At 37.2% G+C, this 23,108-nt stretch overlaps 1 protein-coding gene across 1 annotated transcript in view; it reads right to left on the reverse strand.

The window, feature by feature from the left end:
• Positions 1 to 399: 399 nt before the first annotated feature.
• LOC121416950 (ZP domain-containing protein-like) overlaps positions 400 to 23,108 on the reverse strand; it is a 60,464-nt gene continuing 37,755 nt past the window's right edge. Inside the window, exons 6-10 of the mRNA XM_041610481.1 lie at positions 16,767 to 17,161; positions 8,626 to 8,731; positions 6,442 to 6,526; positions 4,767 to 4,856; positions 400 to 673 (exon numbers count right to left, since the gene is read on the reverse strand). Of these exons, the coding sequence (XP_041466415.1) occupies positions 519 to 673; positions 4,767 to 4,856; positions 6,442 to 6,526; positions 8,626 to 8,731; positions 16,767 to 17,161 (831 nt within the window). The 3' untranslated portion in view covers positions 400 to 518. The remainder of the gene's footprint in view (positions 674 to 4,766; positions 4,857 to 6,441; positions 6,527 to 8,625; positions 8,732 to 16,766; positions 17,162 to 23,108) is intronic.

Raw genomic sequence — 23,108 nt, forward strand, 5'->3', positions numbered from 1 at the left:
GTTTTGCTCAGGAGCATCAAATGGTTTTGAATATCATGAGCGCAAACTTATGACTATAGAAGTGGACGACTGTCTTTGAAATAATTCTTACAATGGTTTTAGTCTTCAGTAATCTTTGTCTGCATTACAATAGAATGAAAAAAAAACAATTTTAAGTCCTCCACCAGCAGTAAATTAATACGAAGAAGAAATACTTAAATAAAACAAAATCAACGTTATAGTTGATTTAAATTTGCTACTATATGACTCTTTTAAGAGCATATTATTAATTAATGAGAATTTCTGTGCTGCTTTGTGATGGCAGAGTGGTATAAACAGAGAATGACATCAGCGGATTTTTTTTAATTGTTATTTGTTGTTAGGAGAATTAGACAGTTTTGATCTTTTCCTATTTCATTGAAGGAACTTTTGTAATGTTGATGGTTGACCTTTGACCTTGCGCGAAAGGGTTTCAATAAGCGCGCTAATCCACACAACGTCACTCCGAATATGAATTCCACTCTGGCCATTGATCGCTTCTAAATCCCTTCCAGGGAGGCAGTTGGGACTCGCTTGTAGCTGATGTCGGTTGGACGACGGATTAGCTTGACCACACCCATCAGGGTTGCTACGGCAACCACGGTTGCGACCATTCCAATGAGGAACATCCCAAACGAGTTGTAGGCAGACAGATCTATGGTAGAGAAATGAAAATATGATAGCATTCATGGGACAACAAGAACATCTCAAGCATTTCTGGGGGATGTTTCACAAAGATTTAAGTATGACTTAAGTCGCACTTAAATGTCGACGCGTACATGATATACAACGCGCGCGCAATCTTATTGATCAATACGCAGTAGTGCGCGTCCTCTTGGCATGATCTGACCAATGCTGCCATGCCTTTTATACTGCGCGCAACTAGACATTTAAGTGCGACTCTAAGTCATACTTAAATCTTTGTGAAACACCCACCAGATCTACTGAACCCACCCTTACCAAACCATAAATTGTTTGAAGAATTGATTTTAGACTTTGACATTCCTAGATCAGATCGAAGAAAATTTAATTCTTTGATCAAACACATTCCAGAGGACTGGTTAAACGTTCCGTTTTTATATAGTGTAAACATTCATGATTCCCTAGTTTCCTCGTTACTTGCTACTAAAAAGTACCTAAGTATGCCTATAAGATAATGAATGTACCTCATATCCCTGAGAAGAGGTATGATTATTGGAAAAGTCAAATTACTGTTCCTGAAGAAACCATTTGGGAGAAGGTTCATATTGTCAATTTCACTTGTACTGTTGACCCTACATTGCGCTCTTTTTATTTTAAAATATTTTTATAAAACAATAGCATTGAATGATTTTTTTATTCAAAATCAATAGAAAGGGATCTCTATACTGTGTATTTTGTGAAATGGAAGAAGAAACGATAGCACACTTATTTTGCGAATGTGAAAAAGTGACTCTATGTTGGAAATATGTTACAAATTCATTAGAACGTAAAGACAATGTTATTATTCTTACGAATTTTGAAAAACTGTTTGGTATAATAACTGATAAGTTTGTAACTTACATTATATTGATTGTGAAATATTAAATATATATTTGTAAATTTAGAGGTGATACTCGAAACGTTGAATCCTTTAAGAATTTTATCAAATCTCAAATGGAAACTGAATACTATATGGCCAAAAAAAGAAACAAGCTCGCTTTACATTTTTTGAAACGGAGATTTGAGCTTTGAAGAAGTTCACTTGTAAAACATGTATTTTGTTTATACCCCGCAAGTATAGGTTAATATTTTGCTACGGCTCATTATCTGCTATATTAGTTGTGCGTATGTGTTCAGACTCTAATTGTTTTAGCTTGTTCTGGATTACGTTACTTGTCACTTTTTTTCTTTTTTTCTAATCAATGTTGCTGTTTTATTTTTGTTTGTTTGATTACGATCATGTCTAATTATGTAAATATTGTGATTTCTTGTAATTGATTATTTATGAAAACAACAAAAAACATAATTAAAAAAAAACATGATAGCATACTCAATTGATATTGATAATATAACCTAAACTCTCTTCTGATGTTGATAGGGCATGCAAGTTATATTTAATGCTTTCAGACGCTATTTCATTTAATGCTTCCAAGGCAATTCCTTCTTTCCCGTCGACATTGTCTTAACTCTAAAAACAGCTTACCCAACATTGTGTAAAATGGGAACATGTATGCTTGCTTGGCAAAATAATATCAAATCATTTATAAATTGTGTTGGGGTTGTATGAATCACCGGTTAAAGGATAATACATTGAGCCGAGAACATTTATGCGACACTTTCATGAATAAAATGCAATGGAATTCCTGTAAAAGCCCACATTGTTTCTTAACATTGATTTTTGCATTAGAGTTAACTTAATCTTCAATCGAGCGAAATTTCTACGTCCTCAAATTATGTGGTTCTGTGATTTTTTTCGCAGACATATTTTAAACATGCATAGTTATTTTTGTACGCGTTACGAAGGTGCTCATGAATACCTTCACTCCAAAAAAAGATTGAGTAAATATTTATCCAATAATGGATAGAGAGGGAACATGCATGTTCGCCGTGTACCTTTATTGGGTAAAATGCATGTTTTAAGGGTAAATTTCAACAAGACATTGCGTGAAATTTACAAAATATTTGGTATTATTTCACCCAGCAAACACGCTTGTTCTCATTTTACCCGATATTAGGTAAACCTTTTTTTTAGAGGGTAACGAGGTATTGATATAAAGCCGAATGTTAAATCAACATTTAAAAGGTTGGAGGAGTGACAACCTTTTCCGAATGTTACGTTCAACCTTGTATCAAGCTGAGTCCAACATCTTAAAAGTGTTGGGTAGAATCATTTAAAGTGGTAAATGCAACATTTAGAAAATGCTGTCACTCCTCCAACTTTCAAATGTTAAGTTTACAATTCTTGTTTTTAGAGTGATAACGATAATCATGATTGTTCAATATTTATATAGCGCCTAACAAAATTTCTCTAAGCGCTTTACATCACAAAACCTAACTACTTAACTTGATAAAGTGAACCCACTTATGAACTTAACTACCTTATATAACTAAACATCCAACGCAAATACCTTACATATGTTATATAGGCCTACCAACTTAACTTCTGACATATTAACCGTAAAAAAATCATACTATTTACGGAAGAGATATGTCTTAAGTGCTACTTTAAAGGAACTTAGAGGAGAATGTGATATTAAGCTATAAAGAAAAGTGAGTTCCAGAGTGTAGGAGCCACAGTTGAAATGGATGTGGGAGGTTGCCTTGGGCACAACTAAAAGGTTCTTGTTGGATGACCGAAATGATCGGGAGGGTTGGTAGACGTTTTGATCATGCTCAAAAAAGAATAAGCTTAGTGCTCATTTCAAGAAATGGAGCATACAGTTTTAAGGAATTTTATCCTGGTTCAATTATTTTACCTATTTAATTTAATTTATACAATTTATGCAGCAATGAGGGTCCTCTTTTTAAACATAGGAAAGTATGAACAAAGTTAAACTTTATGCAAGCTTTTAACATTGGGAACACGTGTGTGTGTGTGTGGGTTTGTGTATGTGTGAGTGTATGGTGTGAGGATGGATGTTTGTGGCTGATTATTAAGTTAATATGACAGAATTTAGCTTGTTAATATCAATGTATTTAAATAGTCTTGAACTTATTGTCAGCCTACATAGTTTGTTATTGTTATTTCATGAAAACCAATAAAAACAGGGAAAAAAGATCATACTCGGGATGTGTGAGGGGAGACTTTCCTTGGATGCTCTTGAATGCTATGGCAAGGATTTTGAAGAGGATACACTTCTCTACTGGTAGCCAGTGCAGTTGCTTGAGTGATCTGGATATATCCTGTTTTTCGAGGGACTTTATTGACAATTCTAGGAGCAGTTTCCTTATGCTTCTGAGACTCTCACTGCCTATTCATAGAGGCCTTCAACCAATACGTTTTGGTTTTACTTTTGGTTCCCTCACATTTACGTCACTCAAATTCTTTTTTTGTTTGTCATTATTTTTGTACTAACTACGTTAATACTTTCTAGTATTCTTTTTTCCCATTATTGTTATTTACTTATGTATACATTTCAGATTTTACAAGGATATTTATTTATGCCTTTTCCGTGAAGATCTCTCTCATCTTTCATTATTTGCATTGAGTTGTTGATACTTAGAAATGTGCACTGTTGGTATGAATAAACCTTAAACTTCATATTGTACTTGTATTTCCCTATTTCACGGAAACATTCCGTTCGTCTGGTAGGAAGAATTGTATTTAAACTGAAACCTGAATAAAAATGTTCCCTCGCGTGACCTAATCATTGATGTCCATCATTTCTTGATATTTTTTCACGAGAAACATGTGTGTGTGTGTGTGTGCGTGTGTGTGTAGGGGGGGGGGTTGTCTAGGTGTTCGTACAAGCCCAACCCCAACCTCATTCCTTTATGAAAAGAAGGGAATTTGTCTATATAGCTTATACACAGCAAAAACTGTGGTGTTAACCGATGTACATAGAGGACCACACCAGTTTTTTTTTACACCGGTGTTAAATTGGTGGTGTTAGTTTTACACCTATAGGTGTTATTACAACACCTATGGTTGTTACATTTACACTCTTGGTGTTATGTTCAATCTCTAGTGTGTTATTTTACCACCTCATGGTGTGGTCCTCTATTAACACCAATTGGTGTCAGTTTTAACACCACAGTTTTTACAGTGAAGCATTTTTTCCCCTTACCATTAGTAGCCATGTCGTTGGTAGAGCGGCGGACGCGAACCGGTGCACTACTGATCGTTTGGGTGGAAAGGAATGAAGAAGAACGACGTTCGCGTCCCGGGGGCGCGTTTCCGTTTTACACCCTGGCGAAGGCATTTTCCGGAAAAGTGGCCAAAAAGCGACTAGTGAAGAGTCTACGTCTACGTTTGTTTACATTATCAGCTGGGCGCGCGATCCAAAGTCCGCACCGAAGTTAACCGCAGAACATACTTGCAAATGCAGGTGAGCTTATACTTTCCAGGTTCAATACGAATGTTTGCCTTGATCATTTGCCTTGCCGATTTGCTGATGTCTGTCTTTCTCTCTGTCTATATATCTATCTCTCAAATTCTATCTCTATCTATGTAACTGCAGTATCTATCTATCTAATAATCTTCTCTGTGTCTCTCTCATTCTTTATCTAACATCTATCTATCTCAAATTCTCTATCTATCCATCCATCTGTCTGTCTTTCTCTATTTCTCTCTCTCTACCTACCTATGTAACTACAGTATCTATCTGTTAATTTGTCGCTCTTCTCTCTCATTCTTGATCTATCTGACATCTATCTATCTCTCAAATTCTCTATCTCTCTATCCATCTGTCTGTCTTTCTCTATTTATCTCTATCTATTTATCTATTTTTAACTAGAGTATATCTATCTGTTAATTTGTTAATAATCTTCTCTGTCTCTCTCATTCTTTAATCATCTATTTAATATCTCTCTCTCTCTATCTATCCATCTGTCTGTCTTTCTCTTATTCTCTCTATCTATTTATCTATTTATTTTTTAACTAATCTATATGTTAATTTTTTAATATTCTTTGTCTCTCTCCCTATTTATCTATCTAACATCTATCTATCTCTATCTATCCATCTGTCTGTCTTTCTCTATTTCTATCTATCTATTTATCAGTGTCTATCTTCTCTCTCTCTCTCTCTCTCTCTCTCATTCTTTATCTTTCTATCTATCTAACATCTATCTGTCTCTCATATTCTATATCTCTCTCCTTCTCTAGCATCTGTTTGTCTTTTTTCTCTCTTTCTCTTTGTCCGTCCATATTTCTATCTACATCTCTCTCTATCTATCCTTCTCTCTCTCTTTCTCTCTCTCCCCTCTCCCTCTATATATCGACCTCTCTGTCTCTCCCCCTCTCTCTATTTTTCTATCTATCCATCCATCTCTCCCTCTTTCTCTCTCTTTCTATCTATCTATCCACCTCTCTCTCTCTATTTCTATCTATCTATCTATCTACCTATCTTGTCTCTATCTAAGTTCTTATCTATTTATCAGTCTTCTATATCTATCTTTCGGCAGCTTCTAAGTGTATCAATCCATCAAACATCAATTTGTCTTTCCATTATAAGTATCTGTTTATTTTCATTTTGTCTGTCATTCTATTAATTTATTTTTAGAAAAAAAAATATCATAAACAACGCGACTGCAAAAGCATGTTCGGATTTCACTCCTGACTGCCGCTCTCTCTGTACATGAAGTGCCGAGGAACTCTGTGCTCTGATCAGTAACTGTGCAAATTGCATGCGGTGGTGGACTCGCACGCTGCATGCAACCAGCGACGTGTGTAGACTCTTCACTAGTCGCTTTTTGGCTACTTTTCCGGAAAATGCCTTCGCCAGGGTGTAAAAAAGAACGACGCGCGTCCCGGGGAAGTACCGGAGCAATCTCGATTCTGAATGGCCTCTTTAATCAGACACACCCTCACTTCACAGTGAATGTATACCTGTAAGATAAATTGATTATCGAGTGACTTGAAAGTTTATAATCATTCATGTATCTGAGGGAGCTAGGACCTTTTGGGGCAGGATGCCTGTCTTACAAAGAGTTGTGACTGATCCGATCAATCACAACTATGGAAAGCCAGCAACGTCAACATCTAAAATGCACGTTTGTTAAAAAAATCTAGATATGAATGTATATCCATAAATTCATTGATTTCTTAAACAATTTGGTGTGTTCTCCTTTGTTTACAATGGACATTTGGAAAATTTCCTGGAGAAAAAAATTATGACACTGATGGATTTCCATTGAGGATCAATCGTAACTCTTTGACACCGGTTCCTGGTATTCTTTTAAACTAGATGGGCAAGCGGGGAACAAATTATTGCCTGTTTCAGAAAATCGAACGCAAAGTGCGATTTAATTTTTATCAATATAGGCCCGACCAACTCTTTTCATTTGTGGCCCAGTGGATTAGTCTTCGGGCTTTGAAACAGAGGGTTCGTGGGTTCGAACCAAATTATTTATTATTACCAACTTGTCACGGACCTGTTAAAGACCGTTTGCATTGGCTCGTCTATATATTTTACTACACAAATAATGCGAGCGCGAAGGGCGAACTGAAAATTGTCAATATCCTGAGATGATAAGCAGGCGTTGTAAGCATTTTTTTTATAAAGATGTACGGGTATAATGTATAAAAACAATTCACGCGCAAGCTGAAAATTTTATATTTAGCACTTCAAACATGAAGGATGCGTATCTCGCTAAAATAATGAAAACTAGAATCATGAGAAAAACATTTTTTGCGTATTGACTTCAACACTTGATTTTGAAGACCCATGTTATCCTATCAGCCAGATCATTTATTCACCTCAACCAACAGAAATCGCGAGCGCGAGCGAAAATTTAAATATTATATATTGACCTGAAATTTTTACCGTTAGTGACAAAACATTTTAGGGAGCTAACCAGGACTAGACGAGAAAAAAAATTGAAGAGTTACAACTCTGTTTTTGAGTACTTTACAGCTTGAGTAAGATGCTCATGATGACAGCATTTACTATATATTTTTTTTTCAGTTTTCAAAAATTCGGGGAGGGGGGGGGGCAATTATAACATGGAAGGGAAATTGCTACATGAAGTCTGCAGGCAGAAAGAAACAGATGCAGATAGAAACTCTTATTACAAAAAAGGTGTGTATTATTAACACCTAGCTCTTTCCAAATCAGTACACATGTCATTGTCGGCTGCGCATTCACCGTCCATAAGTCGAATAAAGGATTTGGTCAGCAGACTTGCGTGGTCCCTGAGAAAGTGTGTGTGTTTGTGTGTGTGTATTTGAGTTTTGTCAGACGTGTATCAATCATATATGATCATTTACGTCTGGGACCGACCTTTAACGTCACCATCCGAAGGACGTGACCAGGGCTTGAACCTGTGCATCAATTTATAACTTCTCCACAGCTTGGATTACAGGCGCACGCCACAACGCCCAGTAAGGCCTTTTACTTGCTCTCTCAAAAAAATCATGTATATAAAAAATAAAAGTGTGTGGATGGTGTATTTCATTCCATCATTGTTTGCTTCATTTTGGGGTGAAAATATTTTATTTTGTTATTGATACAAAATGAAGATTCGCCAATTTTGCTTGTATTTAACCCGAATTAATGTGAAGGAAAACCATAATAAAAACATGTTGAAAAAGATGCGTGCGTGCGTAAACATAACTTTTCGTATATATATATATATATATATATATATATGTATAATAAATACAAGTTCACAAGGTTGACTGGAGGTTCATCAAAATTTAATTGCAACTCGGAGTTTCACGCAACCTAACGTGAGGTGCGATCTTCAGGCAACTCTGAAGATCGCACAACATCCTCGATCCCCTTGCAATGTTTATGAACCTCCAGTCAACTATGTGAACCAGTTTTCATCATTCAAAGCTTTTCCTATAAAGGACATCGAGCACTCTATACATAGATAGAATTTCCGAAGTATATATATATATATGCACACCTAGTGCGTTCCCACATCCGGTCCTCTACACCGACTTCACCCTACAAAGAAAATCCTCAATTTTACTTGAATTACCATACTATGATCTCCAACAAAGGCAAATGCGTCAAACTGAAATTTTTCTCGATCCGTTCGGGGCGGAAAAAAGACTTTAACCGTCTCATCCACATTAGAAGGGCATCTATTGAATGAACAAAAAAGGGTTATGTTTTAATATATTTTTTTATTCAATTATTATTCATTATATATACGGAGTATAGCATGATCAGCTACAACTGTTTGAAAGGACAAGTCCACTCAAACAAAAACAAAAAAATATGAATAAAAAGAAAACAAGTGGAATGCCTCTGACCGTCTTACCTGTATCACGCGATTCAACATAGCAGCATTGCTGACTTGAAAACTACTATAACTCGTACAAGATGTTCAGTGATACTTGAATACTCTTATTTCCGCGTTTTATGAACTAGACCAATACACTTACAGAGATAGGATGGTAATTCAACAAATACCCCCAATTCGGCCAAAGTCCATTGACCCTAAGTGACCTTTGACCTTTATCATCTGACCTGAAACTTACACAGGATGGTCAGTGATACTTGATTACTCTTATGTCCAAGTTTCAAAAGTCAGATCAATAAACTTTTAAACTTTGATTGTAATTCAACAGATACCCCCAAATCGGCTACAGTTCATTGACCCTAAATTACCTTTGACCTTGGTCATGTGACATGAAACTCATGCAGGATGTTTGGTGATACATGATTGACCATATGTCCAGGTTTAATGAACTAGGTCCATATATGTTCTAAGTTATGATGACATTTCAAAAACTTAACCTCAGGTTAAGATTTTTATGTTGATTCCCCCAACATGGTATAAGTTTTTGACCCTAAATGACCTTTGACCTTAGTCATTTGACATGAAACTCTAATAGGATGTTTAGTAATACTTGATTAACCTAATGGCCAAGTTTCATGAACTAGGTTCTTACACTTTCAAAGTTAATATGATGTCATTTCTAAAACTTAACTTCAGGTTAAGATTTTATTTTGACGCCGCCGCCGTCGGAGAAGCGGCGCCTATAGTCTCACTCTGCTATGCAGGTGAGACAAAAAAAAAACAAGCAGGACACTGAAAATTTTATCAAAATCGGATGTAACATAAGAAAGTTATAACATTTTTTAATGCCGCTTAATCTCACAAAACAGTTCACGTAATATTTACTCAACAGCAATGGTAGCCGTGTAAATAAATATTGATGACTTTTTTTGTAAGACCCACGACAATCAATAATACAAAAAAATAAACATTCCAAAGAATGAAGGAAGCTAGAATGTATTGTTTGTAAGTCACGTAGAAAAGTGGCGGAATTGACATTTCCAGTCAATACTTTTGTGTAGAAATTTTGTTCCGAGAGTGAGATTTACTTGCAATAAAATACATTATGTACAATTTTACTTCATCTCGCCGTTCGAACTTGTCATTTCTTGACTCCGTCTTTCATTATACGTGGGCAGCGCAAGATGGTGGGCGGCCACCGGCCGTCTCGCTACATTCCCGACCTTTCGCTGGAGAACGCGAACACTTATTGACGAGGGTAGTTGATTTGGAAGAGACTTTTGAGCCCGCCGTCATGGTTAGAAAACTCTGTCCTGCAATGCAAATTCTGTGACAAGAGATTTTTTTGTTTCGTTTTGCATCTACAACGGAAACATTCAATATGCGTTTCGTGTGCAAAATTCTGGTTGCTACTATGGTTACAGCGATATATCCGATTAAGGGCGACTTTCAAGAGCCACATTTGGTTCCTCCCAGAGCTCGAGAGGCCGCCCGGGGGCCCACTTGTCATTAAAGAGTGGATACCAGGCGCGACCACTCGTAAAAGGGGACAGAGTGGACAAATACGTTACGTAGATCAAAGCCTATGTAACGTTATAAGGGCGTCAAAAACGATGTTTAAAATTCTAAAAAAATTGATATATTTCCAATACTTGTAGGGTTTCACAAGCCAAATACTTGTTAAAAGATGCATTTTTATAATCTGGAAAAGACTTGCTATCTTTGTTTAGGGTGCTTTGCGAAACCCCATGGTCGTGCCTGGTATCCATTCATCAATGAAAGTGCCCCCCCCCCCCGGGAATTCGAATCTAATCCCCCATTTCTGGGGAAAGTAAAACATAATGCCCATTACACTATGTGCTAGAGGCATATCGTTTCTGTAGAAGGACGATATATGATAGATCCGGAAGAGACAATGGGCCGTTTTCACGCGTGAAACTTGAATCATTCTATTGATGATTGCAATTCGTCTTTAGAATCATCGGAATTTTCACACGCTCACTCAAACTGTGATTTTAATTCGAATTCCTGAGCGAAGGCGGCATGTGTCCTTGGTGACTTGTCAATCAAAACACTGCATCGATACGATGAGTGCATGAAAGGACACGTACCCTCCCCCCCCCCCCCCCGAAAAAAAATGTATTTTAGGTATTTCACACGTAAAATTTGTACTGTAATTTGAATGAAATTCACCTCCGGAGTAGAATTTGAATTCGTAATTGTAATTAGCGTTCGTGATTGTTTCAGTGATCGATCTTTTTTAACGATTATTTGGATTGGTTGAAATTTAGTTATTATAGCGCCATCTTCAGGCTACTAATTTTGCTATCAGGAAATTGCACCATTTTCGATTTCCAGTTGACAAATTTGATGAAATCTGTCTAATTTGGAGACATCGACGTGTATTATGAAAATACACACGTAAGAAGGTAGAATGGAGGTATGTAACGATCCAATGTAGTGATAATTAAGGATGATTAAAGTTTCAATGATAAGATTATATATGCATAAGTGCATTCAATAGGCACAGAACCATTATAAATAACTCAATGTGTGTACATTACATTAGGCCGATGTACATTACTTTCCGGCGGCCGACGCAATGTTGATTCGCAAATTCCAATTGTTATCATGTAATGTAGATTACGGCACGCGAACGAAATACACGTGAATGAAAGAATGTAAACAAACAATTCACATGGTTAGGTTGATGTACTATTATGAGTAAATTAAATGCATTACATGGAGAAATTGAGAAGGTTAATGCAAGTTTAATACAGTGAAAGATTTATTCATTTATATTGATTCTGATAGAAGTATAGTTAGGAATGAAGAGTTATACATGTTTGAGACATGTTATCGTTATGAACAGAGATTAGATACAAAGAATGCAAATGGTCAGAAATCTTGACTTTAGTTGAATGATGAAGGATAACAAATATGAGAAAGGTTAAATTATGAAGGATACAGGTATGAAACTATGGTTTCAGATAGATGATAGTATATGTGCATAATAAATGTATGAAAGAACAGAACAATGAAAGCATGGTATTTTAAGGGAAATACGTTCAGTTGAGGTTAAGGCAAAGGGTTATAATTAGACAATGTAAGATGCATATTTCTTAGGTCATTGTTTTCTGTACATGCATATTCGTGAACGGTTGATTTATTATTCGTTCGATTTGTTTCATTTGTATACAGTTTTTACAGAGAATTCGGAGCATATGGATCATTTGAAAGAATAAAAGAATGATTGGAACCTCAAAAAATGACCAATTGTCCTTTGTAGAGATGCTTCAGCTACAGTGATTCTAGTTTGGTTTCACACGTGCTAAGGATTAGTCATTAGTTTTATTTTTTTCCCTGGAATCATCATTCAAATTACGACATTTTTACCGTGTGAAAAGGCGGATTCGGCGCTAAACGACGAGATGTGATTGGCTGTTAAGGGAAACAATGAAGGCAATGTTAATAATAATATCAATGAAAACAATGAAAATGATAATGAAAAAAGTAATATAAATAAAGGTCAAGCTATAAGCTTAGCAGGCCTGTGCCGGCCGCCATCAAACGATTTAGGTCAACAAATGCACTTGTTTGATCAAAGGATGTCGAGCGGGCATCGGTCGGTCGCTCACCGCCCGCTAGCCGCTCATAGATCAGTCAATGATTGCAAGATCGGCCGGGCGAATACTGTAAAATAGGCCGGTGGCCGGTGGGAAGACCTCCCGAGAATTGGTGGGTCTTCAGCCAAACAAAAAAGTTCCCTGATTTGGGTTTGAGTAGTGGGTATGCTATAGTGAACTGCTCAGCCACCGACAAGTCTTGTTACAGCCCACTCGACTACTGTACTACAAAAATCGTTGGGCGATGCCCAAAAGTAGCAGGCTGCTGATCGGTCGGTCGCCGCTCTGAGTTGTGAGTAAAACCCACAAGACTTATCGGTGTTCCAGCAGTGCCAAGTCCGATACCAATTACTCAAAGCGAAATCTGGTCTAAAATTGGGGGAACTTTTCTCCTTTGGCGTCCGAGCAGTGATCGGCTGAAGACCCACCGATTCTCGGGTGGTCTCATATCGCAACCAGGCCACCGGCCTATTTTTAAGTTTGCCCAGCCGATCTTGAATTCGCCGCGAGATCATCGACCGAATTTTGAACGGCCGACCGGTGCGGTGGCCGCTCGACAGCCTTTGATCAAACGAGCTCAACTTCTTAACCTAAGTCGTTCGACGGCGACTGCTCGATTATAGTCCAGGATAGAAGAGGCATAACCTTGTTTTTTTATATATACAATATTTTTTTATGGTTTCTTGTCAATTCAAGGGTGCTGATTACGAATCTGAATGATGCCACTCGTGTAACCTTGAGCATTTTCCGCAAATTGGCAAAATCCAATATGGCCGCCAAAATATGCAAATTACCCATGAAAATCATAAAATTGTCCGCACATTGGCTGTGAAATGAGTGAAATTGTGTGGCAGGAGTGAAATACAATCTTAAAAAATAATTTTTGACAAAAAAATATTTTCCTGATATTCAAAATGGCCGCCATAGGCCATTGTATACACTATCATGTACAATATGAATAGGGAAAACTAATTTTCACAAAAATGAGCACTAAACTGCAAAAAATCGCGATGTATGAACGAAGTAATATATGCAAATCACCATTACTAACGAGATATAGCATTTGTAATGTCATATATGGGAAAATTGCAGTATTTTGATATCTAAAATAGTCGCCACTGGCCCAAACAGTATTGCGTACAATGGCAATGGGGGCCCAAAAAATCTCAAGAATGATCACTAAAATGCTTATTATGAAGATTAAACAGTTGGAATACTGACTATAAACATAATTATTAACGGAATATATTACTAATATGCCATGTATGTGGTGAATGTTGTATTCTGATATTCAAAATGGCTGCCAAAGGCCCTAAAAGTATTATACAGAAATGAGAAATGGGAGAAAAGAAATCACAAGAGTGAGCGCTAAAATGCATATATATGTGATAAATTAATTGGATACTGTCTAAAAACTTATTTTCTTACGAAATATATCATTCAGGTTTTAAGTTTGTGTTAAATATTGTATTTCGACTTTCAAAATGGCCGCCATCGACATTAACCGTATTATGTACAATGCAAAGTGGGAAACCAATATTCACAGGAGTGAGCACCATAAATGCACGTAATAGTGATCTATGAGTAAAATATTGTCTGAAAGCATAATTTCTATTAAGATATATCATTTATTCTGCCAGTTAGGTGATAAATACGGTTATTTTTAAGTTAAAATGGCCGCTACAGTCCCTTACGGTATTATACACAATATGAATGGGAACAAATCATTTGAACAGAATTTGGCTTTGCTTTGTCAAATGGTGATGTATGAGAGGAATGTTGTCTGAAAACATGATTTATAACAAAATATATCATATCTTATGTAATTTAGGTGATAAATACTGTATTTCAACATTCAAAATGGCTGCCATATGCCCTTTTTGTGAACATGATTTGTCTCCACCCAAAATGTATATTATACGATAAGCGCCTATGGTGGCCATTTTCAATTTAAAAATGCAGCATTTATCACCTTAATTACACAACATTATGATATATCTAGTTAGAAACCATGGTTTTAGACAATTATTCACCTTTACATCACAATTCACAATTATATGCAATATTTAGAGTCAAGCAAAGCCAAATTCTGTCAAAATTATATGTCCCATGTTACAATGTACACAATACTTTTAGGACCTATGGCAGCCATTTTGGATTTCAAAGTACATGTACACCATTTATTACCTCCACCATGTCCACGACCCATATGTGATGTATTTAGTTAGATAATGTTTAAGACAATATCTTTACCCATACATCACAGTTATATGTATTTTATGATTCTCACTCTTGTGAAAATTAGTTTCCCTGTTCGCATGTTACATAATTTAGTTAGGGCTTGTAGAGGTTATTTTGAATGTCAAAATACAGTATTTATCACCTATATGAAAGAAGAAATGCGATGATTAAAAAAAATGTTTTCAAACAACGTTTTACTCATACAACAGGATTATATGGATGTCATAGTCAAGCAGATCCAAATTCGTACAAAATTAAATGTCCCAATTCACATTGTAGATAATACTGTTAGGTCCTATAGGGGCCATTTTGAATTTCATAATACAGTATATTATCACATGCATGACAAAAGAAATGATAGGTCTTGCTATAAAACATGTTGTCAGACAATATCTTACTCATAGATCACAAATACATGCATTTTATGTTTCTTACTCGTGTGAAAATTAGTTTCTCTATTCGCATTGTACATGATGAATATAGGGGCTATGGCGGCCATTTTGAATTTCAAAATACAGCATTTACCACAGAAATTGCATATTTACAGCTATGTTTTTAGTCAGTATTCCACTCGTTTATCTTAATAATATGCATTTTAATGCTCAATCTTCTCATTTTTTTGGGCCCCGGCCATTGCCATTGTACATAATACTCTTTAGGCCAGTGGCGGCTATTTTAGATATCGAAATACAGCAATGTTCCCATATTTGACATTATAAGTAATATATCTCATTAGTATGATGATTTGCATATATTACTTCGTTCATACATTGCGATTTTTGCAGTTTAGTGCTCATTTTTGTGAAAATTAGTTTTCCCTATTCATATTGTACATGATGGTGTATACAATGGCCTATGGCAGCCATTTTGAATATCAGGAAGATAAATATTTTGTCAAAAATAATTTTTTAAGATTGTATTTCACTCCTGCCACACAATTTCATGCATTTCACAGCCAATGTGCGGACAATTTTATGAATATCATGGGTAATTTGCATATTTTGGCAGCCATATTGGATTTTGCCAATTTGCGGAAAATGCTCAAGGTTACACGAGTGGCATCATTCAGATTCGTAATCAGCACCCTCGAATTGACAAGAAACCATCAAAAAATATTGTATATATAAAAAAACAAGGTTTGGTCAATTTCCTATGGGGCCTATCCTGGACTATTACGTCGATGCGGGACGGCGACCACCCTGGCACCAAGCCTATTTAGGGTGGCCGCTCAGTGCCCTGGCGAAATTGCATGTTAACAGGTTAACGCGTTGTTAGCGCTAGACAGGTCGGTACAGATTTACCTGTTATAAAGGGCTTTTCTTGTGTATCTCAGTTTTTGTTTAAGATTTTTATTCCGGGGAAAGGTGGTCATTCCTGTTATTTCTAATCTTGTTATCTATTCTCCAAGGGAAGATGGTCAATGTTTTTACGACCAGGATATGATCTTCACTAATATCCTAGTTACATTAAACAAATATATCAGGCTTTGAGAAAGTATAGTGGAATTATTTATCCGAGGTTGGTCTGGCAATTACTATTTTTCCCGAGGGGCGAAGCCCCGACTCGAGAGAAATAGTAGTTTTGCAAGTCCAACCGAGGATTAATAATTTCCACTATGCTTTCGAATGAAACGCCTGATATATTTGTTTTATATCCTACTTTTAATCATTTATAACCAAAATCTATGCGCTGAGCTTGGAAAGTCTGGTTATTTGCGTTAAATTAGCTACTTTTTATCGAGTCACCGCGCTCAGCGGAACGCAGATTAGTGCCTGCGCCGACGCATCACGGGACTTGCCCGGGGAAGAGAGAGAGCTGGCCGGTGCGCCCTAGAGTTTAGTTAAATATCCAGTTTTCTGAAACAATGACGTCAGAATATTGGTATAGCGAAAAATATATCGAGGTCTGACGTCACGCAACATCATAGTTGAAATACATTTGGTCAAATGATACTATTTGAACCAATCACTATACAGGATTCAATCTATGTAGGAAATATATACTAACCTGTTAGTAAACAAATCATGCCGTGGAGTCGAATCATGGCCTGGGCCGGCTGTCGCCCAGCATTCCTCAATGAACATACCCACCTCTTCTACCGATCGAAGGCGGACTCGAAATGAGAGCGCATCGCCTTGCAAGACTTCAGCGTTGTCATCTTCAGGTTCTTCTGATGACTTTAACCGTATCATTTTCAGACGAAACTGACCGGAACCCTTGTCGTTAAACTGTACTTGTCCGAGCTTTGGTTTGAAAGACTGACCATCAACCAGCGATGTCTTATCAAGACAGCACGAAACCTCAAACTGCTTCTGATATTCACGGGTGATACCAGTACCAGAGATAGGCCCAGGCTTGTAATAAGTGATAACATTCGAGAATATAATGGTTGTGTCAGTTTCCTGAGGGGAAAAATGGAAAAGTTGACGTGGAATTCATAAACTGTTATAAAAGAATGCAAACATCTACCATAAAACTACAACCTTAAAAAAAACGACGACAACAAAATGGCTTGGGGTGTGATAATTTTGATAATCCTTATAATCGATTCGTTTGTTCGAGCATTGAACGCATGAACTTCATTCCTCATAAGTCAACGGGTCTTCCACTTTGCCGATGTGGCAACGATTCGTCAAACCTTTAGAACGGGTATAGGATGGGGAAATGAACCGTTTAATAGCAGGAGTTATCCAACATTATTTTGCGGTAATAAAACATTCTCCAAGCGAACGGGGAATTGATTACGTTCGTGTGACGCTGGAAAGGTCTGATTTTGCTCAACCCACGACTGCGTGCCGTGTCATCTACGCATTTCTCTATGAGGCGCCAAATGTATCAATATTATATAGCACAATTATATGTTATATAATCGTTATTTATTAAATAATAATAATTATTTATACATAATTTACATTTTATTTGTAAATAATTACTATTATACAAAACAACATTTCTAATTATTTATATATATTCCAAGTCAAACTTCATTATTTGTAAATGATAATAGTTTGACATTCCATTATTTATAACTTATAATTTGTGGAGTTTCCCCATTATTTATAAATAATGATTATTTGTTAAATAATGGAAACGTCTACTTCATTATTTATAAATAATTTGCGGAATTTCGCCATTAATTATAAATAATGATTATTTGTTAAATAATGGAAACGTCTACCTCATTATTTATAAATATTTTTTTCGAAAGCGCCATCATTTTCAATATTTATAAATGATCATTATTTAACGTTCCTCTTCATAATGACATTTCTTGAAGCAATTTTCTAGGGATATGACTGATTGTAATATTCTTCATTTTCTATATAACTTCGTCTTCGTAGAAATATCAAAAAGTGTAATTTTATACGATTTTACCTACAGTTTACAATTCCCATCGAGGATTCGGGCTAAATCCGCCCGCCAGTTCCGGGGACCACCCAACGTAGTATTTGGATGAAGAGCACTCCGTCGATTCACCGGTTGTCCCTACGATGGAAAAGGTAAAATACACGCGCGGCTAAGGGGATTGTGAACTGAAGGAAAAACCGTATAAATTTACACTTTTTGATATTTCTACGAAGAAGAAGTTATGTAGAAAATGAAGAATATTACAATCCGACCATATTCCTAGAAAATTGCTTCAAGAAATGTCATTATAAAGAGGAAATACACAAAAATGTGTGAAGAAAAATCGCGAAAAAGGTAATCGCATCATGAATATTCGGTTACAGCCCGATAGACCGCGGGTCCGATAGACCGCGGGTCCGTTAGACCGCGGGTCCGTTAGACCGCGGGTGCGATAGACCGCGGGTCCGATAGACCGCGGGCCCGATAGACCGCAGGTCCGATAGTCCGCGGTGTGTGTAAAATTATGATCAGGACAACATAGTGAAATCCATGTCATCAAGAGGTCAAAAGGTCATTGATACGAGTCCATGGGGTTCTATAACGATGACCCACAGGACAAATCGGCCCCTGACATCTACTTCAAGGAAAATATTATCTCCATATTTTTATCGTCGGGGACTGTTGTGCACGTACCCCCCCAGAAATTTGCCCTCTAGACGCCATACGGAGCCTCTAAAACGCCATCGACGTGACGACATGGCGAGATACTTTATCTTGCCATGTCGACTATATAAGCTTATTTGAGAGCTTTCGTTTTCTGAGACGAGCCATGTGGACGTACGAGATTAAGGGATTTTGGGAGCACTGCGCATGCGCGAAGTATTCTGTGACGAGCCTTCTCGTTCACTACCCAAATCTGTGACTCGTATTTGAAGGTTTTGACGTTCGCTGTCATAGTGCTCGAACGAGCGCTTGTTCGTGCATGATGACGTCATCCAAGCTTAGCAAAAATGAATGAAGCCGCATCAACACTTGACTTTCGTTGATTCGGCAGGGCTGGTAAACTGCAAATTACTGCTTGTTACCAGCTTTTCCATTACATTTAGTGTGTCCTGTTTTCAGACACTACATATCCGATAGGTAATTGATGTTCTATTTAAAAAAAACCCCGGGTTTTGGGGGGTTTTGCGCAAGAGTGCAAGTGTTGCACCCTCAGTCGCCCCACTGGTTCATAGGGTGATGCTGCGCCTGACTCTCCGGCCGAGCATCGACCCACGGCCCGCTCGCTATCACGCTGGTATATGCTGCGGTCTGGTACGGGCCCAGTACGGGTACGTCGATTAAGTCGAAACTGTTTTCATCAATGTACGAACGTGATACTGAACGAGCGGTGTCACCACTTCCGGTGAACTAGGAATACGTTGCAGTCGCAGACAATCGAAATCTCTCTATTATGTCCGCATGGCGAGATACATATCTTGCCAAGTCAGTCCACTAAAAAAAGTTATATGTCAACATGGCGATATATCGGGATTCTTGCCGGGAATTGTACACTTCATATCTCGCCATGTGGACATATCGACTTGACAAGATAGAATATATCGCTATGTCGAAATAATAAGCTTATTAATTACTTTAATAGGCGGCGAAAGCGGGGGGGGGGGCTTTCCCCCTAAATTTGAGGTGGGAGGACGGTCCCCCTAAATTTTTAGTTGAGAACCTTTTTTGGTCAATTTCTTTTCTACGACCCCCCCCCCCTAAATAGGTATACCACCCTAGAATATTTTTGCTCCCCCTAATTTTGGTTGATAACCTTCTTTTTTTTCCTTGTCAAAATATTTTGGTGGTCCCTCCTAAAATTTTGGTTGATTTGCTTGTCAATTTTTTACCTGTGTCCATCCCAAAATTTCAGGTGGATCCCCCTAAATGTTTTGCCTTCGGCCGCGAATGATTAATTAAGACATGGTAAGATGAAGTACCACGCCATGTCGTCACGTTAAGGCATTTTCACAATTATTATTTTCATAATTATCTTGAGAGTAAATTTCCGGGGGGGGGGTAACAGTCCCCGGCGGTAAAAAATATGGGGATAATATTTTCCTTGAAGTAGTTGTCAGGGGGTGATTGCCCTAAATGGGTTATTGTTATAGAACCCAGGCGCGAATCCAGGATTTCAAGGGGAGGGGGAGCAAATTTGACCTGATGTTTTGGCGCCCATGTGTACTTTTCGAAAAATTGCGCCCACTCCCTCCCGGCCAGGCTAACTTAAATTATCTTATAATCACATTAAAAAAATAAAGACCACTTTTTATTGTGTTCTTGAAAAAAAATCCATGAATACATAAATAGCAAAAGGTAGGGGGGACACAGGAGCGGTTCCAGCCTTCGCCAAATGGGGGGGGGGGGACTGGGTGGGTCGGAAATTTGATTCAGCCATATTTTCCCCGATCGTCAGCTCGAAGATAATTTTTGTTTGTTTCTTTGAAGGCGTAGTCCTCATTAGTCACTTCTTGGCTTTATTCTTATAAATTAATACATAATATCATAATCCTCATTTATATGATGCGAGCGCGAAGCGCGAGCTAATTTTGGGGGGAATTTTATGTATTTTTTTCCTAAAATTTGAACTGATTCTGGGCAATGTTTGTTATCCTGAAAAAGACATGTATGCAACTTAATAATTACTACAAACGCAAAGCGCGAGGGGAAATGAACTGATGAAAAAGATACCTGTTAAAGTAGCATTTGACAATCCAATAATGCGAGCGCGAAGCGCGAGCTGAATCTTTTTGAAATTTTCACCCAAAGAAAGGAAATTCTTAGCACTTTTTTTAAATCAAGCAGAATAGGTATATGAGTAAACAATTAACGCAAGCGTGAAGCGCGAGCGGAAAATTTCTAGATTTAGTCCTATAATATTTACTGAACGAGACACTCTATTCATGATTTGAAAATCCTAAAAAATATGAGTATTAATAATGCGAGCGCAAAGCGCGAGAAAAAAAATTATACATTTTAAACTGATACCTATTAAGGACTGCTTGCACTTAGCCATGAAGGCGTCACATATTTCAACAATCAAAAAATGCGAGCGCGAAGCGCGAGCTGAACATTTTTGAACTTCTTTAAAGAAAGAATGGAAAATTTCAATCAGTTTTTGTAATCGTGAACAGGATAGCTATGTAATTTAACGATTGATACGAGCGCGAAGCGCGATCAGAAAAAAAAATCGAGATTTAGACCTAAAAGTGGGCCACTCTGTTCATGTTTTGTAAATCATCAAAAGGATGATTAATATGGCGTCTACCTACATTAATAATGCGAGCACAAAGCGCGAGCAGAAAATTTTTGATATTGTGATCTGAAACTAGATAATGATTTAAATGAGAGAACAAGTTGGGTATCTGAATAAACATGCGCGAGCGTGTTTCATATTTAGACCTAGAATCTAGGCATTCTGAATACAACTTTAATCATGAAAATCATAAAAACTTTGATAGTCCGATCTGAAAAAAGGAGTCAATTTCAGCTTTATATTTCTAGCACTTTGTAGAAAAATTGTAAGGTGGATATGGATCGCACTTAAAAAAGAGCTGATATTATTATTACTTTGAGTTTTGACATAGGACCGGGACATCCTTACGACATGCCATCATATGAAAATGATGACTATCTTCCTATTCATCTTGATAAGCGCGAGATGAAACAAAGGGACAATTCAATTATTAAATGGATATCATATTTATTAATGCCTAATGAGGGTGCGAAATCTGATGATATCATGGCATAAAACTGGACATTTCACTTTTTTGATTATAAATAGGATGCATCAGTTTATATATTTTTAACCATTAATGCGAGCGCAAGTCGCGAGCTATAATTTTTGATTAACTGTCATGAAAAGGGGATTTTAAGTAGTTTGTTGTATAAACAAAATTGAAACATTTATATAACTCGACCAATCAAAATGCGAGCGTGCAGCGCGCTAGCTGATGCGTCTTAACAATCAGACCAGAAAACGGATATTTTGAAAACTTTATGGATTACACAAAAATATAGGTACCTGATAAATCAAAATTTGCGAGCGCGTAGCGCAAGCAGCAAATGTTAACATTCAAACCATAAAATTGACATTTTTACAGAGCACTTTTTAAAAACCAATTGTAAATTACACAAAATAATGAAAGTTCGATTTCCGAGGTGAAATATGTGTTGTATATTGACTTCCAAACTTGATATTCGAACTCCATATTGAACAAGATATGTAAATCACCTAATAGGCAATGTGAGCGCGAAGCGCGAGCGAAAGTTTTATATAGTTGCACGAAAGATTCTTTTTATTTTCCAAGTCTTCCCTCATCTTATTTTATGCCTTCGTCGTCCTTCTCTTCCTTTTCTCCTCTCTTTTTCATCCTTTTTTCCTTCTTTCTTTCCTTTTTTTTTCTTTTTTTTGCTCCGCCAAGAGGGGGGGGGGGGGCTCGGCCCCCTGGATCCGCCTATGGGGACAAGGGGTGGGGAAAAAAAGGTTATCATCGCCAAAGTAAGGTCATCTCGTCCCAAAATACATGTTTTATTTCGATTTAGAATGATGTATTTCTATGATTATCAAAGACCAAAATAGTAGGGGGACATTTGATATTGTGTCCCCCTACTATTTTGAGTAGGTGGGACACGTCCCCCCTGGGATTTCCGCCCATGATGTAATGTCAATAGGAGCGCGAAGCACGAGTGATTTTTTTTTGGGGGGGGGTTCAATTTGGTTTAACTTCTCACCAGAGTAGGCCCTACTAGAATATTGTGAACGGGAGCTGTAGTTTCTGTACTGTTGTTTTAGTATACCCTTTAATATTATCAATGATAACCTCTAGGAAATATGCAATCTCGACTAATTATCCCCATCAGTGGCGTATTTATTCAGCATGGGTGCAGGGGGGGGGGAAGGGCACCAAGATAAAAAATAAATGAAATGGGGGGGTAGACGTTAAAGAAAATCTGAGATTT

The sequence above is a fragment of the Lytechinus variegatus genome, chromosome 6, assembly GCF_018143015.1.
Source record: "Lytechinus variegatus isolate NC3 chromosome 6, Lvar_3.0, whole genome shotgun sequence".
NCBI classification, from domain to species: Eukaryota; Metazoa; Echinodermata; class Echinoidea; order Temnopleuroida; family Toxopneustidae; genus Lytechinus; species Lytechinus variegatus.